Source organism: Athene cunicularia (assembly GCF_003259725.1).
Source record: "Athene cunicularia isolate RWA chromosome 20 unlocalized genomic scaffold, athCun1 chr20_part1, whole genome shotgun sequence".
Taxonomy (NCBI): domain Eukaryota; kingdom Metazoa; phylum Chordata; class Aves; order Strigiformes; family Strigidae; genus Athene; species Athene cunicularia.
Genome location: NW_020799125.1, coordinates 8,331,704 through 8,349,752, shown reverse-complemented (window position 1 = coordinate 8,349,752; position 18,049 = coordinate 8,331,704). Strand labels below are relative to the sequence as shown.

Here is an 18,049-nt window from a genome sequence, read left to right as displayed (position 1 = left end):
AGTAAAACCATCTGACTATGAAAGAGAAAACTGGAAAGTCTAAAAAGGGTTTGTGGTTAAGAAGAGTAAGAAGAAGAACTAGTTGAATGCTGTCATGCTTCTGCTACTACTTACTTATTCTGAGAGCTTTGTTGCATAAGGAAAACATCATGCATCTATCCTTTGTATTCTCAGTAGCATTGGGAAAGACAGACACCTCCTACATTTAAATGCATTCATGCTAGAAATTGAAATTCTTAAGGAAAATCATTTGGGATGATTTTCTTCTAGCCATATGATTACATTAGTTGAAGTCTTGCTTAAATGTAAAGTTATATTTGTTTCAGCTTGTTGCTCTTGAAAGACACAGAACACGTGCGTGTTATGCAATTTGCCATGGTCTCAGAAAAAGACTATGATGTACTGCAAAGCACAGTAAGTCCAGAACGCAATCAACTTCAATGGATTTAGTGCAGATTCACATGAACAAGACTCAGATCCAAATTAAGCTCCTAGAAATCTACAGTTAAGGTGATTAAATTTAAGGCACCATCATTTAAAATTCATACAGTTTTATTCCAAATGTAACTTGTCTTTTGCTAGCAAAATCCTGAAAAATGACAAGCTGTCTAGCTGGCACTTCCAGTTTGCACTCTTCAGACTGTTAAACGTTAGCTATAGGTGCTGTTATCAAGAGTGTAATAAATGTCTCCCTGAGAACACTGTTGTATTTGGGTGCTGCCTGTTGTCTGTATACTAACTACACATATCTGGATACTTCTTCTGAAGGAAGGAAGTGGTACACGTCTTAAACACCATATTTTCTGCATCTGCTGAAAATAAAGGTTAGAGTTGAGCTTTATTTGTAGGTCAGTTCACATTTCAGTTATGGAAGTAGTAAATCTCTCTGTCAAATTGTGTTTTCTCTTTTTAAAAAGGCCAAGGAAAGCAGTTTGCCTCTATCTTAATATATTGATAATTTATAGCAGTATAAGTCAACATAAAGGAAGAAGTAGTCTTCAAGTCTTACACTTTGTGATGTCCATTAAGAAACATGACCTATCTACAAACCTGCTGATCGCACAGCACATTCAGAACTACAAGGATCCAAACTGTGGCTGACCACAGGCAAAAATATAGAGGAAGCAACAGACAGCATTACACCTCAACTTTTTCTCAGCCATCTCAGTTTTACATTTTTATTCCCTGTGGCTGTATGTATCTCGGTAGTGTTAGAAGAAACAAGGTTACATTCCCTAAGCAAGCGCACTTCTACCTTGCAAGAGCTCAAGTGGTAATGCTTTCTCAAGAGTCTTTCCACAGTACTGTAGATTGCAGTGTCAACAGTTTCTTCTACTGCAGAATTAAGTTATTCCTTGTTTTGTGTTGATGGGATTGGTGACCTAACATTCAGTACATAATAATGATACCATTTTCTTAGAATGTATTCAGATTATAAACACTTTGAGGCAGAAACTATCTTGTTCTATGCTTTTATATATGAGTGCAATCCTACTCTATAATGAGGGGTTCCTAGTCATTACGGTCATTAAATTGTCAGAACTTGTTTAGAACAAGTTTGACAACGAACCTGGATCTGCCTCAATTGATACATACATGCACACTTCACATATACGTGTATATATATTTAGCTGTACTCCAAGCTTAACTGTACCACAGTCTTTCTACTTACCTCTTCCCACTGCATGAACATATGGCGGTGCTGCCCCTCGTATCTGAAAGCAAAGTGCTTCAGGACAGTCTGGGATTTTAATAATCCTGCAGGCAAATCAAGGAGAAGAGGAAGCAGCATTTAAGTTAGGCTGCCAGAGCTCTGGGCAGTTCTAACAGCATCTTTCCCTGGCATTCACAACTGTGTTTTGGATTAAAGAAAGCACCCACATAGTTTACAAATAAATAACAAATAAACAGACCTGAAGATATTATCCAGCCCATCTACATTCTCCAAGGCAGAACAGAGATTCTCACTGTTAACTAAAATTTGGCACTTCCAAATCTATTACATCTTTAAGTGAATAACACAGGACAGAAACTTTTGATGGTATGTACATTTACTACCATTTCTAGGCAAACTTCAGTGCAACTGTGCTGACTTATAACAGCTGAGGATCTTTTCCATTAAAAAAAAATAAAATAGACTGGAGAAGACATCCTGGACTAGAATTCCACATCAAGTGGTCATTGAGACATACAATTTTATGGCAAATACTGGGATTATAGAATCTAATAATGCACAAGACATTGACCGGGCCAAGCCTCAAAAAAGACAATAATAGACTGGAAAACTGTAAGGGCTGACATTGTTAGAGTCATACAAAAATAAACCAAGCTTTAATGGGATGGAAATTGCTTTCACTTGCACATATATTAAGAGTCTGAGAAGCTTCACACCTGAAACAGAATGACAGTCCTTGTGATTCAATTCTGTTTGTCCACAAGGAAGCCAAAAGTTAACTGCAGTGTAAATAGAATACATCCTAACCTGTTCTAGAAGCATCACTAAAAACAACCTCTGACTCTTGTATCTTTCATTTATGTCATTTCTTTTCCTACTGAACAGCTTCTGCATTGCAAAGTGTTTACACAGTTTTCACTACAAAGTGTAGAAGAAATATTGGATCTTCTAGATAATCTTCTGTCTACCCATCTTGGCACTTACTCTTTTGATTTGGTGGCTACCAGGAGCCTAAGCGGCCTTCGTGAGCAGAAGGACTGGTTTAAGATGGTTTCCACTTCTGAAAAAGGACGTAAGAATATTAAGTCCTCATTGATGGAGTAGATTTTTCTTCCTGTCTGCAAGCCAGCCATCTGCAAATGAAACAAATACCACACAAAACTCTGGATCATTGGCAGTGCCTTCAAAAGTTCAGAATCCAAGGTTCACCTGTTCTCTACTTACAGACATTCCTAGGATTATTGTCATATGGAATACCATATATACATTGTTGGTTCATCAAATCATTTGTCAGTCACCCTTAAAGTTGTCTGCATTTACAGAAAAGAGATTTCACCAATACCTGTATAAATATGCCACTACACAGATATATCTTATTATATTTTGCAGCAGATGTATCTTTGTACTTTTCTGCTACTTTTTTTTTTTTTTAATAGGGGACTATTAAAAAAGGAGACTACAGGAAAAAAAAAAAAAAAAAAAAAAAAAGAGTGACAACACTACAAAATAGGGAAGTATGATAGACTGGTTGCGATATTCCATGAGATACAAAAGTGACTTCCCCCAATTTACAGCTCAGGCACAGGGAGCCAAAACCACAGTTTTCAACCATGAACCATGCAAAACGATTCTATACCTAGTCATAAGTAAATGTAACCTGGTTTTAAGTGGCAGTAAAAACCTCTCTCTGCTTTAAGTGAAATACGGTCTCTTCATCAGCCTAAAAAGCCACATTAATTCCTAGCATTTGCACCTAACTTTAGTTATTTGGTAATGGTCACACAGAAAGTCAGAGACAGACCAAAACCAGAGTTGAGATCCCCTATTCTGCCCACTGGACAATAACCCTAAACATATCTCTTGATAATCTATACCAGTTAAAATGTGACATAGCAGCAATTAGACTAGGTGTTAGGATATCAAGGAAATATTAAATTCCCTTTAATGGAGTAAAAAGAAAAAATAAGTTTATTAACCCTTCCCAGGTTAGAATTACTTCCTACCACTTAAAGGTCCAGCAGTTGGGCTTTCTTCTAAATGTGACAAAGCCTTTTCCTATTCTACCTGGAATCCATTGACAAATTTCTTAACTTGGAAAAAGGAGGTCTAAACAGTACTACTCCCACATATGAAATCTGACCTGTTGCAAAAATGAATCTGGAAACATAGGATGGGAAAAGCCTGCTGACTATGTCTATACAAGGCTTGGCTTGTCTTAAATATATTTTGTGGTCTTAAAGTCAGGGATCAGTTTACTTCCAAAAAACTATACTTTTATTTTTTTCCCCTCAAAGCTATTAAAAGGAAAAACTACAAAGTACTCTCCTTGATTTAATTCTCGAGCTCTCTACAGTTGACAACATCCTCTTGTGTACCTGGAAATAACATTTTTGATCTTTCTTTTTTGTAAATAATCTCCAGAATGCATAATAGTGATAAACAGCAATAGAGTTTTTAACATATGATAAAATTTGACAAACTTTGATTTATAAGTCAATGTAAATGTTTCTGTTGTTTGCATTTACTTATATTGATGAAGGTAATATTATTAATCTCTAAAGTCATTACATTTTAGGCCTGATTTCCCCAAAGTAGCTCATGCACATAATGTATGTGCAATTCACTAAACCCTTTGCATACCTGTAATCATTCTACCTGTGGATGACTTCTTCATATTCCTAACTTGCTTGTACATACAGGACACCTGTCTGCTGCACACACAATGAAAGCAAATCTATGAAAGCATGAGGTACCAAGTCACATATTAAACCCTACAAACTAGCAACTAACAAATAAAAATCTGGTACTCTACTGGGATATAACTAACCAGGCTAAGGAAGATTAGACAGCATGTCTCTAAGATTAAAGACTCTACAGTGTCATAGAGCTTCTGAATAATGGATGCTCCTTACGACAACTCAATGCAGTTGTCTGGATGGAGGCCACTGTTTTTTGCCAAACACCAGCAGCTGGCTATTTGCTATCCATCTGCATGGACACTGGCCAACTGCTGGCTGCTTGTTGAACACACTCTACTCAAACCCCAGACATCTGCTTGTCAGTTGGCTGTTCAGAGTAAGACAGCAACCACACCTCCTAAAAGGATAACTTCTTGCACTGTTGCTTCCTTCTGATAGAGTATAATTCATAAACCAGCTCCATTATTTAAATCTGTGGGAACAAGCTCAGCTAAAATTAACCTGCAAGTGAGCTGGTTTAGAAATGACGGTAAGGTACAAACTAAGGAGACATTGACTTTCTGGAGACACATGAACTTGGGGTAAGCATGGGATGTGCCACAGTCCACACCAGCCAAGCACTGCTATATGATTTTTGTGACGCTCTGTCTAGGTGAGCTGAGCAAGATTTAATAGTCACAGGCCGCTGCTGCCAGAAGCACAGGGGGACAATTCCCACAGGTAAGAATCCCAGGCTGAGCGCTGCTTATCATTCGGAATCAAGAGAGGAAGTGCCCACTACAGTACTATTCTATCTAAGGGCCAAAACTGAGAAGCTGAACACATACATCAGGCAAAGAGCTCCTAAACTGCAGTTCAAGTACCCTATCAGTACAGGAGTTTGATGTTCCAGCAATTCTTAATAACTTTTAAACACAGTTCGGGACTGCTTCTGGCATAGAAAAATATAACAGCTCACAAAACAGTTTCTGAAAAATCTTGAGAAGAAAAAATACACTAATAATAGAAAGAACAATGCTTGGCAACTTTGATTTTGAATCAAAACCCCAGAGACCCTTTTTGCACATGCAGGAAGTTCAGTGATGTGTACTGTCACAACTAGTGCTTGACAGTTTTGTTCCAGGTATACTAGGAAAAAGAGATCACAATCCCAGGGCCTCTAAATGGCCTACAGCTGCTAGGCCACACAGAATTACATGCTGAATATCTTTATAGTATCACAAGGCAATTAAAAAAGGCCAAGAATGTAATGAAATGCATTACTGTTGGGCCTCAGGTCTTTCCAGAATGAGCTGACAGCCCTCTGGTTCAGAGAGATGCAGATTTAGTTCTTTTCTGGAGCAATATTTTAAGATTAAGTTGAAAAGATAGCTCATGGACACAGATAGTTTGTCTTGGAAGATCAAGAAAAAGATTCCTTAGAAAATTGTGTGCTTCTGTTGTCTTAAAACACAACAGATTTGCAGGATATTCCACAGGCACCTAGCCAAAGAAAGGGCAGAAGGACTATCTGTCAGGCAATGGTTTACAGCAGAGGTTTAGATTAATAACATTTTTGGCCAACCAATGTTGATTTTGAGCATGAGGTAGAGCATAGGATTGGTTTCTTTGGCGACCACAAAACAAACAAGAATCAGGAATACTGAAATCATTTAATTGTAATATTAAACTTCAGTTCAAAATTCCTTCCTGTTTGACAATCTCAACTTGCTAAAATCAGCCTGTCCACTTCAGCTGTTTGCACTGGGCAAGTCATCAGGAGTTATCTGTAGCCTAAAGCAGTGAACAACAAATTAATGTGGGCATCAAAAAAATTCTGTAATGGTTGTCCTGGATGTTAATTAGAAGTACTGTCAGTGTGCTCCCACAATTTACTGTGAAACCCTGGATAAGTCATTTAGTCCTCTCTTACCTTCATAGGTGCTAAAAGGCACCTAAGAGCTTTTAAAAAAAATTTACTTTCAGTCTGTCTGTGCCTTACTTGCAGTAAATGGAGGATCACATTGTGTTATCCACTCAAGGGTTTTGTATGGATAAACAAATAATTAGGAAATACTCAGATTCTATATTTGGGCCATCTACATGTCTCAAAGAAACAACGTAAATACATTCTATAGAGCTCTTAAAAAATACCAGGGAGAGAAATGAGTCCATGATTTTTAAGGAAAAAGTACAAATCTAAAAATACAGCTTTCACCCAAATAAACCTGGTTCTTGTTGAACATCTTTGCTATCCCAAAACAATGTTACTTTCCCCTCCCTCTTCAAATTTAAGTTGCTAATGAACCTGAGGTATGCTATCATCACACAGAGATGCTGCTGTTGCCCTATCACCTATGAAAAACACAGTGAGTGACTCAAAGATGCCAAAACACTTAGTAATTTACAGAAACAGTTTATAATCACTGGAATTATAGAAGACACCAAATTTTCTATTAGCTGCATTTAAAATTAAACAGACTTTAAAAGGATGGGTTTGAACCTTTTCAAAGTGATGAAATATTCTTAGGTACTAAACCCAAAATAGTTATGAATGTCAGGTCTTACCTCTGCAGAAGACCCTCGTCGAACTGACTTCACCACAATCACTTTGTTCTTTTCTTCTATGTCAAATCCATAGTCATCCTCTTCTGGTAAAATCTTAAAAAGAGCACAAGGTAATGCTTCATAAATATGGAGTTAGCTGAAAAGCTGAAGGATGGAGATGAGAAACTGGACTTTTTATTACAAGCCACAATTGACATTAACATGAATATCTTAAGGCTGAGAAGGACTACTCGATCATTTGGTCAGATCTCCTACATAAAATAAAGCTATAAAGTTTAATCAAGTTATTTCTGCATTGAGCCCTTACTATACTAAAGCAGAATTTCCAGAGTTATCCAGTTATGATCTGCAGTCGTTAAGAATCTATTCCCACCCTCCAGTGTTTGTTCCAATGCTTAATCAACTCTTTTATTAGAAACTGCATTTGGTTTGACTTCTAGTCCTTCATTCTTTATTAGCTCTTTCACTTTTAGATTACAGAATTCATCAGTATTCAGTATTTTCCATTGGTGAATGTACTTAACAGATCAAAGTGTAGTAATTGATTTATTTTTAAAAATATATCCCACATGCCCAATAATGAACAATCTAAAAGTCCTTCTTAGTGATCAGTTTCAGATAAATTTGGGATCTCAGGCCTATTTGTTACAGATAAGACTACACACTACATACATCTACACCATAACAATTGGTCTACTGGCTAAAATTCTGGATGACCAGTGAAAGAACAATTTCTGACATCTGTAAGTCCTTCCTCTAGAGAGCAGGCACATAACTTTGTGTTAGGGAACAAATACAAGACTCATATCGTGCTCAGTTTGCACCTTTTATGGTTGACAGAAGACTCAGTAGCTCTTGCTACTAAGAATATGCTTTCTCTTATTTGCATTGAGATCATACTGACCTATCTTATAAATATTTTTTTAAATCATATCAATCATGGCAAATATATGTTTCAATCATCCTTTTCTAGTGGTTTATTAACAATGAAAGAAAGGCTTAACAACTCACTTCACATTTAAAAAAATAATGCAAGCCCAGCCACTGGTAAATGGACAAGTGGAAGTTCTAACAGATAAACATCTTGCATTTGAGTAAACACCACACATTAAAGAACCATCTGATAAAACAGAACTGAGTTAAAAGGAAAAATAAAGCTATCTATAACTTAGCATGGCACTGGGAAAAATAAACACTGAGAATTATTTCCTTGATTCTGATGATTCCTGCATATTTTAAAATACTGTCCTTTCTCTATTGAAGTCAATGCCATCAGCTTATAAGCTTTGTGCTTTTACAGGAATTCATGTTAGAAAAAAATTAGAGAAACAGAATCATAATTTCCTGCAGGAGCCATACAGCCATGTTAAAATAATGCATGACGTAATATATCTACAGAGTAAAAATCCTCACCAGATGATATTCAAATTAAATGATGGACAGGAATGGAAAAATACTAAAAGGTAATTTTGCTATTCTTGGATACTTCTAACAAAATATTTTCAGAAATAATGCTATTTATGCATGTTTATAAAAGGACAGCTTAGAAAATTGGGTATATTACTAGCTAGATTTTTAGTGTTGTAAGATTTTCAGCCCAATACAATATGCACTTTTATCACTTCATGTTTGGGATTAAATAGATAATTACTAGGATAGCTCTTCTCTCCGATTCTCATTTTACACTTGAAGGGACTGTTCAGTTTCTTTTGTTGGATTTTGAAAGCATATGTGAAAAAGAAATATTTGAAAATGTGGAGGCTTTGATTTGCCAAACTTAAGAAGCCAGCAGCTACACAAACTTACATGATTCTCTTGGGTGCAGTTACTTCTTTTATATGCTGTCATTTTTAATAACCTAACTTTCTCTGTTCATTAGTACTGCAACAATGTATTGTTTGAAAGCAAAGAACCAAAATACTTTTTAAAAAATTCAAATGCAGCAACATTAGGAACTATATCACCATGTTGTAAAGAAAAGAATCTCGCATTCTGTGTACTGATGCACCTATACTGGGGACACATTTTTATGGAAAGGTAGACTATGGGTAATATTCAAAATGCAATACTTGGGGAAGGCTATGATTCATATACTCATTACTATAAAGTAGTAATACCTTGCAATTCCACAGATGAACATCATTCATCCCTAAGGAGTCCAAAGCAATTAACTAACTTGCCATCTACAAGAATTATTTCTGTGCCCCTGAAATGCAATCAGTTTTTTTGAAGGCAAGGCAGCAGCTGTTTAATCTCAAAAGACAACCACGTTAAAAAATGAGACCATATGAGAAATAAACATGTTTAATCAAAAGCAGAGGGCTAATGTAGTCGGAACATATTGGCAGAGAGTGGGGAGTGGGGAAGACTAAAAGCTATGCAAAAATGGTCTGTTACACCTGTATCCTGCAGAAGCAGGAACTTGCAGCCTAAACTCGGGGAGAGCAGCAGCAGAAGAGGCAGCAAAGGCAGATCAACCACCATTTCCTAAACTAGGGGCCAGCATGCATATCCTTCTCTCACAGCCTTCCCTACAGCTCTCTGGCATAAACTCTTAACTGTTGGACACATCTGAACAGTCTGACTTGGTTAAGAATTTCTTAAGGAGCAGTGACTTATCAGATAATGTCAAGTCTGAATGCTTCACAAAACTGATGAATGTGGCCCTCAGCAGCATTCACTTGATGCATTTTCCTGCCACCTCATCTCCCTGTTGCAGTCTCTCCAGCCTTGCAAAAGTCCACAGCTCTGGGGCACTAAAACAAAATTTGAAAAGACAAAACTTCTTTCCAGTGAGAAGCTCCAGAATCTACGCCACCCCTACTGCTAGTATCTTTAAAGGTGTATTTTGCCACATTAGCAAAATAGGTTTAATATACCCAAAATGACAAAAGTTTCTTCTGGTTTGTGAGCTTTGAACTGAGCACTAAAATGGAACTGTTCATTCTGAACAGTGAAAGATTTACAGCCTAGAGGATGTTTTTCACTTCAGAGTTCATTGTAATTTTTAGTATCTGAATCCACTCAAAGCGCTTATCTGGCCACATACACCTGGATGATGATGCCTCTGGTTACTGACTTGCCAGCCTGTCTCCATGGGAGATCAGAAATCCCCAGAGGATGGGCTCTTATTATTAGTGGCTCTCTTTCCAGGGGTGTTTTAAATCAGTGATTTGAATTCTCAAGCTACAATAGGCTGTGGGATGCTAATGTGATGAACAACAAAGGCAAATCTCTTTTTCACTCTCTTTGCTGAAATTTTGCAGAGTTAGGTCATTTTATATTAGCACAACAGACAGAAGTAATTCTCCTGGAATGATTAAAGATGGAAGAGATTTTTATTAAGGACCAAGTATGGCTTTGAGTAATAAAAATTACTGCTATTTATCATGATTAGAAGAAATGCGTTCTACAGTTTTATAAGAATTTTAAGGTGAATGCTATGTTTATTGGATTAGCTGATTTAAAATGGAAAAAAAAATGAACTCAAATGATAATACTACCTATTAGCTAAAAACGTGACACCTGAAATGCTGAATTACAAGGACACTTTCATTTTCAAAGCTGATTCTAGATGTAACAGTAGTATCAAAGCCCTATTGATAGATGAGATTTAGCATCCTAATTTTCAGACAGTAAACTGAGGCATGGAATGACTTTAGGTCTTGCTGCGGCCACACAGTGAGTTCATGTAAGAAATTAAATTAAAACCCAGGTACCCCTGACTTCTGTGCTCAAACCCCTGGCTTTCATCGAGTGTGCTACAGTACTCAGGTCCCTCCATGAGTTGAATTCCAGGACATGCCACAGCCCTGGCTGTGAACTGCAGTGGGACATGGCAACTACTCTCTCCTGCAATTACTGCAACACACTAGTGAGAATAAAAAATATGGGATACCCTGGAGGAATGCAGGAGCTATTACAGGTCTGGAAAGTCAATGAGGTTTAGAGTCCAGACCTCCAATCCAGCATGACAGTTTTGAGAAAGTTACATAAAACATACACACGCATCATCTTTAGAAATCACTGGAAATGCTTTTCTTCTGAGATCAGAGAAGTGATACACTAGAGTCTTCTGGGGACTCTAGCACTGTGTGTGCACTAAAGCTCTTAGCCAACTTTGACGGAGGCCCATCACTACAGGCAACTATCCTTGTCTGATATTCAGCTCCAAGCCACCAGCTTTAATACGTGCTGTGGTTGGCTTGTGCTAACAAATAGAGGTGCTGATCATAATTTAACAGCACACTGCAGTAACCAGCTCACAATGTTTGGAGTGAGTCCAAAGTCCAAATTCTGTTCAACTATGCAAAGAATGTTGTATATTTTTTCAGTTTGTCAAGATTAATGTCCTTCAATGAGATACAATTGCACAAATAAATATTAAATTTTGTTTGAAGTGCATTTTTTCAGACTGAAAGCACTCTCTTCCTTGGCCTTTCTAATGATATATTTGCCAAAGTTTCTGTTGTTTTCTGTTTTCAAGGGAAAGCTCTTCTTAGAGCAAACTTAGATGAAGGGGGTGAGGGAAGCTGCCCATTAAACATCTAATGTTTCATGGAAGTAGAAAAGCATGTTTCAAAAAACAGTGCTGAGGAATTTCCATTAAACTTCCTATGGTAGGATCAGGGGATGGGAAGGATGAATGCTCTATATCATGAGTGTAAAGAGTTAAGTAGTGATGTTCCACAGACAGCAAAATCTCAGTATCCCAGCTGCTCATGATTGCTAAACAGAACAAAATCAAAGTCCGGCACAAATTTTTTGTGGATAAGTATAATGTATCTATTGTACTGCTATTTGTGGGGTCTTCTTCACAAACTTTGGGAGACAGCTAACTTATTTGTGAAAATGGAAACTCATAGCTTTACCATGACTACTACTCATTTCACAAAAATCTGTGCCCTCTAAGCAGGAGATTTCTTACTCAGCATGTGCGGTTCACTTCAGATTGTTTACTTTTTGACTAGTAAATAGTCCATGTGCAAGATTTGATTGTTTTTCTGCCTCTAATGAATATTAATAAATGATTATTACATTAACACAAAACAGAATCAATGAACTTTATATCTCTCACTTCATAGATAACATATTACCGTTGACTTCTGGCATTTAAAAGAAGTGTGATGAACTAACAGAAAAAAAGTGGAGAGACATACTAGTCAATCTGTCTTCTCAGACTGTCTTGTCTTGATAAGGTAGAAAATTAAAAATACCTGAACAAAGGCAGTTCCCACTAACTTCCATTAAATTGATCTGCGAGTGTTTTGAAAATCACAATAAAAAAACCTCGAAGTGTATCACATTTTAACTGCTTCCCTTTATCCAACAGCTCTCCATGAGGATAATCATATTAACTTGACACTCCAGTCTCCGGCACTGGATGCACAGAGGAATAATTCTGAGGGACCATGGTGCTTTAAATATTACTTCTGGCCATTGAGACAAACACAGATTGATCTCCTTGGAGACAAGACAACAGTGAGACAGTGAAGTTTGTGTGAACCACAGGAAAAATTTTCCCATATAATGGACCTCTGGATTTTTTCCAGCAATTCTGCTTTTGTAGTTTCTGACCCAAGTTTTTACTCTGCTCCTGCATTTTGCCAGTGTTCAAAGGGAGAAAGAGATGAGCCTGGAGCCACTGGCAGTAAACAAGGATCAGAACAAACAGTTTTCACCAATCTGACTACCAAATCCAAAGAGCGATAGAATAATTTCAGTGCAGTAAGGACTGTGATGGCACTTAGTGAGGTGGGAATCTGGAGATACAGTAACGTTGCAAAAGCATGAATATAAAGAACAAAATTTTTTTTGAAATGGTTTCTATAAACAAAGTAAAGATGACACTTATTCCAGTAATGTAGGACATATTCATAATCACTTAGACAATGATATCCTAAAATATCTGTGTACTTATCAGTCTTTTAACTTGCATCTGAATCTACCTCACATAAGGGTGTTTAAACTCTGTTTAAACTTGGTGGCAGCCCTCTCCCAAGATGGTAGTGCCCATTACTTTCTCCTCCACCGCATCAACACTATGGTGCCTGCTCAGCAAGCTCAAGAAACACAGCGGCTGCTAAGACAAGATCTTGAGCTCCCAGCTTACTTTCAGACTCTCTCAAGAGCTTCATAGGAATAGAAAGGGGTTGGGCTGTGAACTGGATGAAACGATCATATCTCTGAGTCTTCTCTTTTCTTAAGACCTATCAGAAATAGGCAGGAACTTACATGCATTTGCACACGTGTGTGTGCGTGAGCTATAAATCCAAAGCTCCCGCGTAGTGCAGCAGGATGGTCACATGCTAGAGAAGGAAGCCTGCAACTTACAGATTGCCCTTGCAACTAGAATAAGCTATGTAGTCTGCCCAGCTAGAAAAAGTCAGAGCTACAGAAGTTGGAGATCTACAGGAAAGTAGCTCAAGAATTAGTATTTACGCAACGAAGAAAGTCTAGCTACAGGTGCAATTACCCATTTTAATTCTACTCAATCGCAATTTTTCTTATTATCCTCTAACATAGTTTCACAGAAATGTCAAGGTTTACATTAATAAATTTCTTACCAGAAGACTCTTTCCCAGGATGTTTTCCACAAGCTTGAAGTCATTACGTAACTGTTTGCTCTTGGAACTGGTGCCTTCCATCTCCTCATCAGCATAAAAGCGGAAATATAATGATTCATCCTTAAATTCACTCTTCTCCAAGACTGGAAACAACATATAAGAAATACATACATGCATTTACACAGAGAAAGAAAGAGAGAAACAAAAAAGAAAGTGTAAGGAAATTCTAAATACTTCCTTAGTCTTTACAGAACTAAGACCAGACGCATTTATCAGTCAGCTATTCAGCTCTGTATTTTTTAAGCTGCATTTTAGGGATATACTTTTCTTCACAGCGCATAGTAGCCAATGATAGGATGTTTGACCTCCCTGGCATGTAGAGTGAAAGTAAAATGCAGGAGATCCTCTTGGAAGAAAGATGCTACTCAAAACCTTAAGTTTTTTTCCAATGTCAAAATGAATATGGTAAAACTATAAAAGGAGCAAAGAGGGGTAAAATGGCTGTTTAAAGGTGAGATGGCTAAATAGACTAAGGCTTTTCAACCTAAAAAGAAATTGAAAGGGAAATCAGATCTGTAAAATTCTGTAAAGTATGACAAAGTAGTTCATCATGTTTTCAAACATGAGACCTAGAGGCTTCAAATAAAAGCAGCAAGCGACCATTTTAAAGCCCGAGGAACAACTTCTTTGTTTAACATGTATTTATACAAAGGAACTCCTTGCCAAGGGACACTATGAATGCCAATGGGCTCAAAACAAATCAAATTCGTTAAAGAAAATAAATTATTCTTACATTTCTATCAAGTACTATGCAAATTCTCTATTAGTTTTTTTTACAATAATCTGCTCTCAAACAAACTATTCAAAATATGGGGAGCAAATGTTATTTATGACTAAAACTGGCTGCTTCATTGGACAAACTATGTTTTGCTCTTAAGACTTTCTATGTGCTTTTTGATACTGAGACATACGTGGTTTGTTTATTTTCCCAGTTTAGTAGCAGCATCGCTGAGGATGGTTTTAGCACTTCAGATTTGGAAGCTTCAGAGATTCAGCACTGCGGATTGGGCTTGTTGTCCAAGTAGCAAGAACTAGGCAATTTTACTTTGTACCTGACATGTCTTGGTGACATTTCAGGACAGTACTTGGCTTGTACATTGGTCTGATGGCTCTGAAAGAGATGCAGCAAAAAACCATGCCCCTTCCAGCCTGTCTAATCACCTGAGGGCTCATCATAACTATCAGTAAGGGCATTCACTTGGGAAGGTACTAGGCTCAGACATTCTGTGTAAGCTCGAAGGCTGCTTTTTAGAAAGAGGTGCTGGGACGCCTGCAATTGTATACACATCAGCACGTATGGCACGGCCCATAGAAAAGGGATTTTCAGTCGGTCAGCTAATCTGACTGAAGTAAGAGCTCCTTTAATTGGCTGTGGGAAGTAATATGAATGCATTACCATGATGCATGAACCCGTTATTGCAGAGTCCAACACCCAGTGCGACAGCTTCCTCCCGAGTCTGACAGTCTCCCTAGAAACAAGAGGATAAATATTACATGTCAGACAACTTCCTAAACTAAATTATTCCCCTTCCCTGCTGCATAGCTTGTGGCTCTGAAATTAGCAGGATGCTCTTTGTAGGGAACAATAGCAAGAAATTAAAATAGCTACCCCGTTGCCCAAATCCCATTCATTCCTATATATAGCATCTCTTGCCTCCTACATGAACTAGGAGGACAAAGACCAGGATTCTGGAAAGTAGTTGTTTAACCCACAGAGGAACATAATATAATCTCAATGTAATGACTTTTTACTTGCAATCATACTGTTGGACTTTAGGACCCATTAGCCACAGACAATAAAACTCATTCTTAGAGAGAGAAGTTGAGAGATCTTATCTATGTTCACCCAAAGGGAGAAAAACCTGAGTAAATCCAGTCTATGGGAATTCCAAAGGTCAGACTGGTTAAAATGGCAGTGGCATTCTTTTCTTACACAGCAGACCTATAAACAAAGGCTTCAGTTTCTCACCACCTGAAGCCCTGAGTGTAGTATTTCAAAACAGGTGCCAAAGGTGACTTGCAAATTTACAAATTTACCTTAAATAGCAGCATTAAGTTTTGCATCTACAATTCAATTAAATACAAGAAATGCCTAGTTTTGTTTATGTATCTGCTAATTTGCAGCCACAAGTGAAGACTTTACAAACATGATGGTTGTAATTTTTAGGCAGTCATATCAGTTCCAGATAGGACTGGTAAAAGCCAGCAGGCACTACTGGACTTACTCAGATGAAAAATATTGTTAACACTGCCCACTTTTTGCAAGATTACCTGAGTCCCCAGACGCGCACAAAAGAACACAAGAGCTATCTCACTAAGAGCAGTTGGTCAGATCATTCCAGCATGTAGGGGACCTGCTGCTTTGGCAGAGAAGCAATTGCAGCATACTATTTTCAGTTATTAAATTAGAAGCTGTATCCTACACAAGTATTACACCCTTTTTCTCCCCTTCATCTGGAGAACTAGATATCCTGAAGCTCTAGCAACACCTGCAGAGTACCGTACTGACTTTGTTTTAAGTAAACCAGCTTGCAGACCAAGAGCCCTCTGATCTTGTCTACAGAACATCAGTCTGACTTCAAGACCTGCTAAGGAGAGCAGTAGCTGTTTACCAGGCAAATACTGGCAAAGAACATTGCTATAGTGTAAAGATACTATATAAATACAGGTTAAAACAGGATCAGCTCTTGCCAGTCTGCAGCACTACTAGGTCTTGTTGAAAAGACTTTTTGAGACCAAAAAAAGAAAAAGAAAAAAAGGCATGAAACATGACATTTACAAAATAAGAACTAAATACTGTTGTCTTGGCAGGAAAAATAGCAAGGCAGTTCTGGAGAACTGCATGATTACATAACCACACAAGGAAAGCCAAGAAAAGGGCTTTAATAAACCCAAAGTTTAATTTTTACTATAAACTAATTTCAAGTCTTCCTACGTTTTCCTTATTCTCAACATCCTGTCATGTGACAATTCTCAACACTCACTTTGTGTTACTTTATGGGATAAATGGGTAGTTTATTTTACAGAGGCTGGGACTTAAAAATCTAATTTATTCTTTCAACTGTAAATAAACTGGAGGAGAAATGCCTTATAGTGTTACTCTCTTAACCTTTAGGAATCTACTTTTCCTTTAGGCAACAAAAATCTGTTTAGGAAGGCTCTCAACCAGACTTGGCTACTCCTGATGATGTTAACTTGGCCTCAAAAGTTTCCCCTAGCAAAACACCATTCTCTAATTGTAAAATATAGATAATTTCAGCTCACCTGTTTGTACTTCTAAATGTTATGTAGCAATTTGTCCATATACAGTGAAAGTAGTAAAAATAATCTTAAGAAAAATGAGCCACTTACAATCAACAATCTTGACAGAACGTGTGTCTCAACTTTTTCATACAGAAAAGTGATGTGAAACTAGGTACACTAGTTTTGACAAGATGATTTAGGTTTATTCAAATACAATCACTGAATTAGAGTCAGCAAAATTATAGAAACAGTTTACAGTCAGTACCATAGTGAAGAATCACATCTAGAGCACACTATTATTATTACCCTTACTACTGTCACCATTACTATTATTATTGTTGTCTAATTCTGGTAATGATATGATGTCTAAAGCACTAATCATGGTCCATGGCTGATAGTTCTGAGATTCATAAGCCCAACAATTAAGATGGTCTCTGACCTAGATTGTTTACAACCCACATGTAGGAGAAAAGAAAGCAGATGAACACAGATAAGCTAAGAACAGCAAACAAACCACTTTTATATATTTGGTTGGTATCACGGAAAAGGAGAGTGTTAAGATTATGAAGTGCTCCTTCCAAGTGGGGAGGAAGCCTGATGTAATGCAATGAACAGAGGTGCAATATATGGATGGATCAAAAGAGATAAGAGACCCACTGGAACAAAAGACCTAAAGAATCTTACCAGCAGGTTTCTACTCTGCATTTGTCCCTTTACTTCCATTGTACCTTTCATAAAATTGGCATTTTAAGTTTCTTAAGACTTCAGACTGGGGATTCAATTGGTATAATTTCTGGAGGTCTGGATATAAATCTTCAGCCAGATGACGGAAGTACTGTTTTTGTGGCAGTGCAGTCTTTTAGTGCACCCTCAGTAGCACCTAAGATTCTGTGAAGTACAAGAGCTCTGGCATTTTAAGTGAGGTCTGTATTCCTCTGTTCACAATCTACTAGCAGTAGAAAGAGAAAGATTAGGTTGTAAAATTAAGTTCAGAAGGTCCAGAATCAATGAAAGAATGACCCCCTTCCCTTCAAGGGTTACCTCTGAATATATATAGGGACCACAATTTAGTTCACAGACACTTTCAGTTTGCATCCATGGATACAGATCAGATATTTCTCCTTTCAGGCTTTGACTGCTGAAACCATTTCCCTGTTATACTCAGAGGGTCACTAAAGTAATACCTACAAAGAACTCTAAAACAGCATTATGTTTTTCAGGATTTGACTTTGTGCCTCAAGATAAGGCATAAACACATA

The 18,049-nt window shown here is 37.4% G+C and overlaps 1 protein-coding gene across 1 annotated transcript in view; it reads right to left on the bottom strand.

Annotated features, from left to right (window-relative positions):
* Positions 1-18,049, bottom strand: part of PREX1 (phosphatidylinositol-3,4,5-trisphosphate dependent Rac exchange factor 1) — a 104,424-nt gene that overhangs the window by 27,473 nt on the left and 58,902 nt on the right. The window contains exons 15-19 of the mRNA XM_026862329.1: positions 14,944-15,016; positions 13,488-13,630; positions 6,922-7,014; positions 2,660-2,808; positions 1,673-1,758 (exon numbers count right to left, since the gene is read on the bottom strand). Of these exons, the coding sequence (XP_026718130.1) occupies positions 1,673-1,758; positions 2,660-2,808; positions 6,922-7,014; positions 13,488-13,630; positions 14,944-15,016 (544 nt within the window). The remainder of the gene's footprint in view (positions 1-1,672; positions 1,759-2,659; positions 2,809-6,921; positions 7,015-13,487; positions 13,631-14,943; positions 15,017-18,049) is intronic.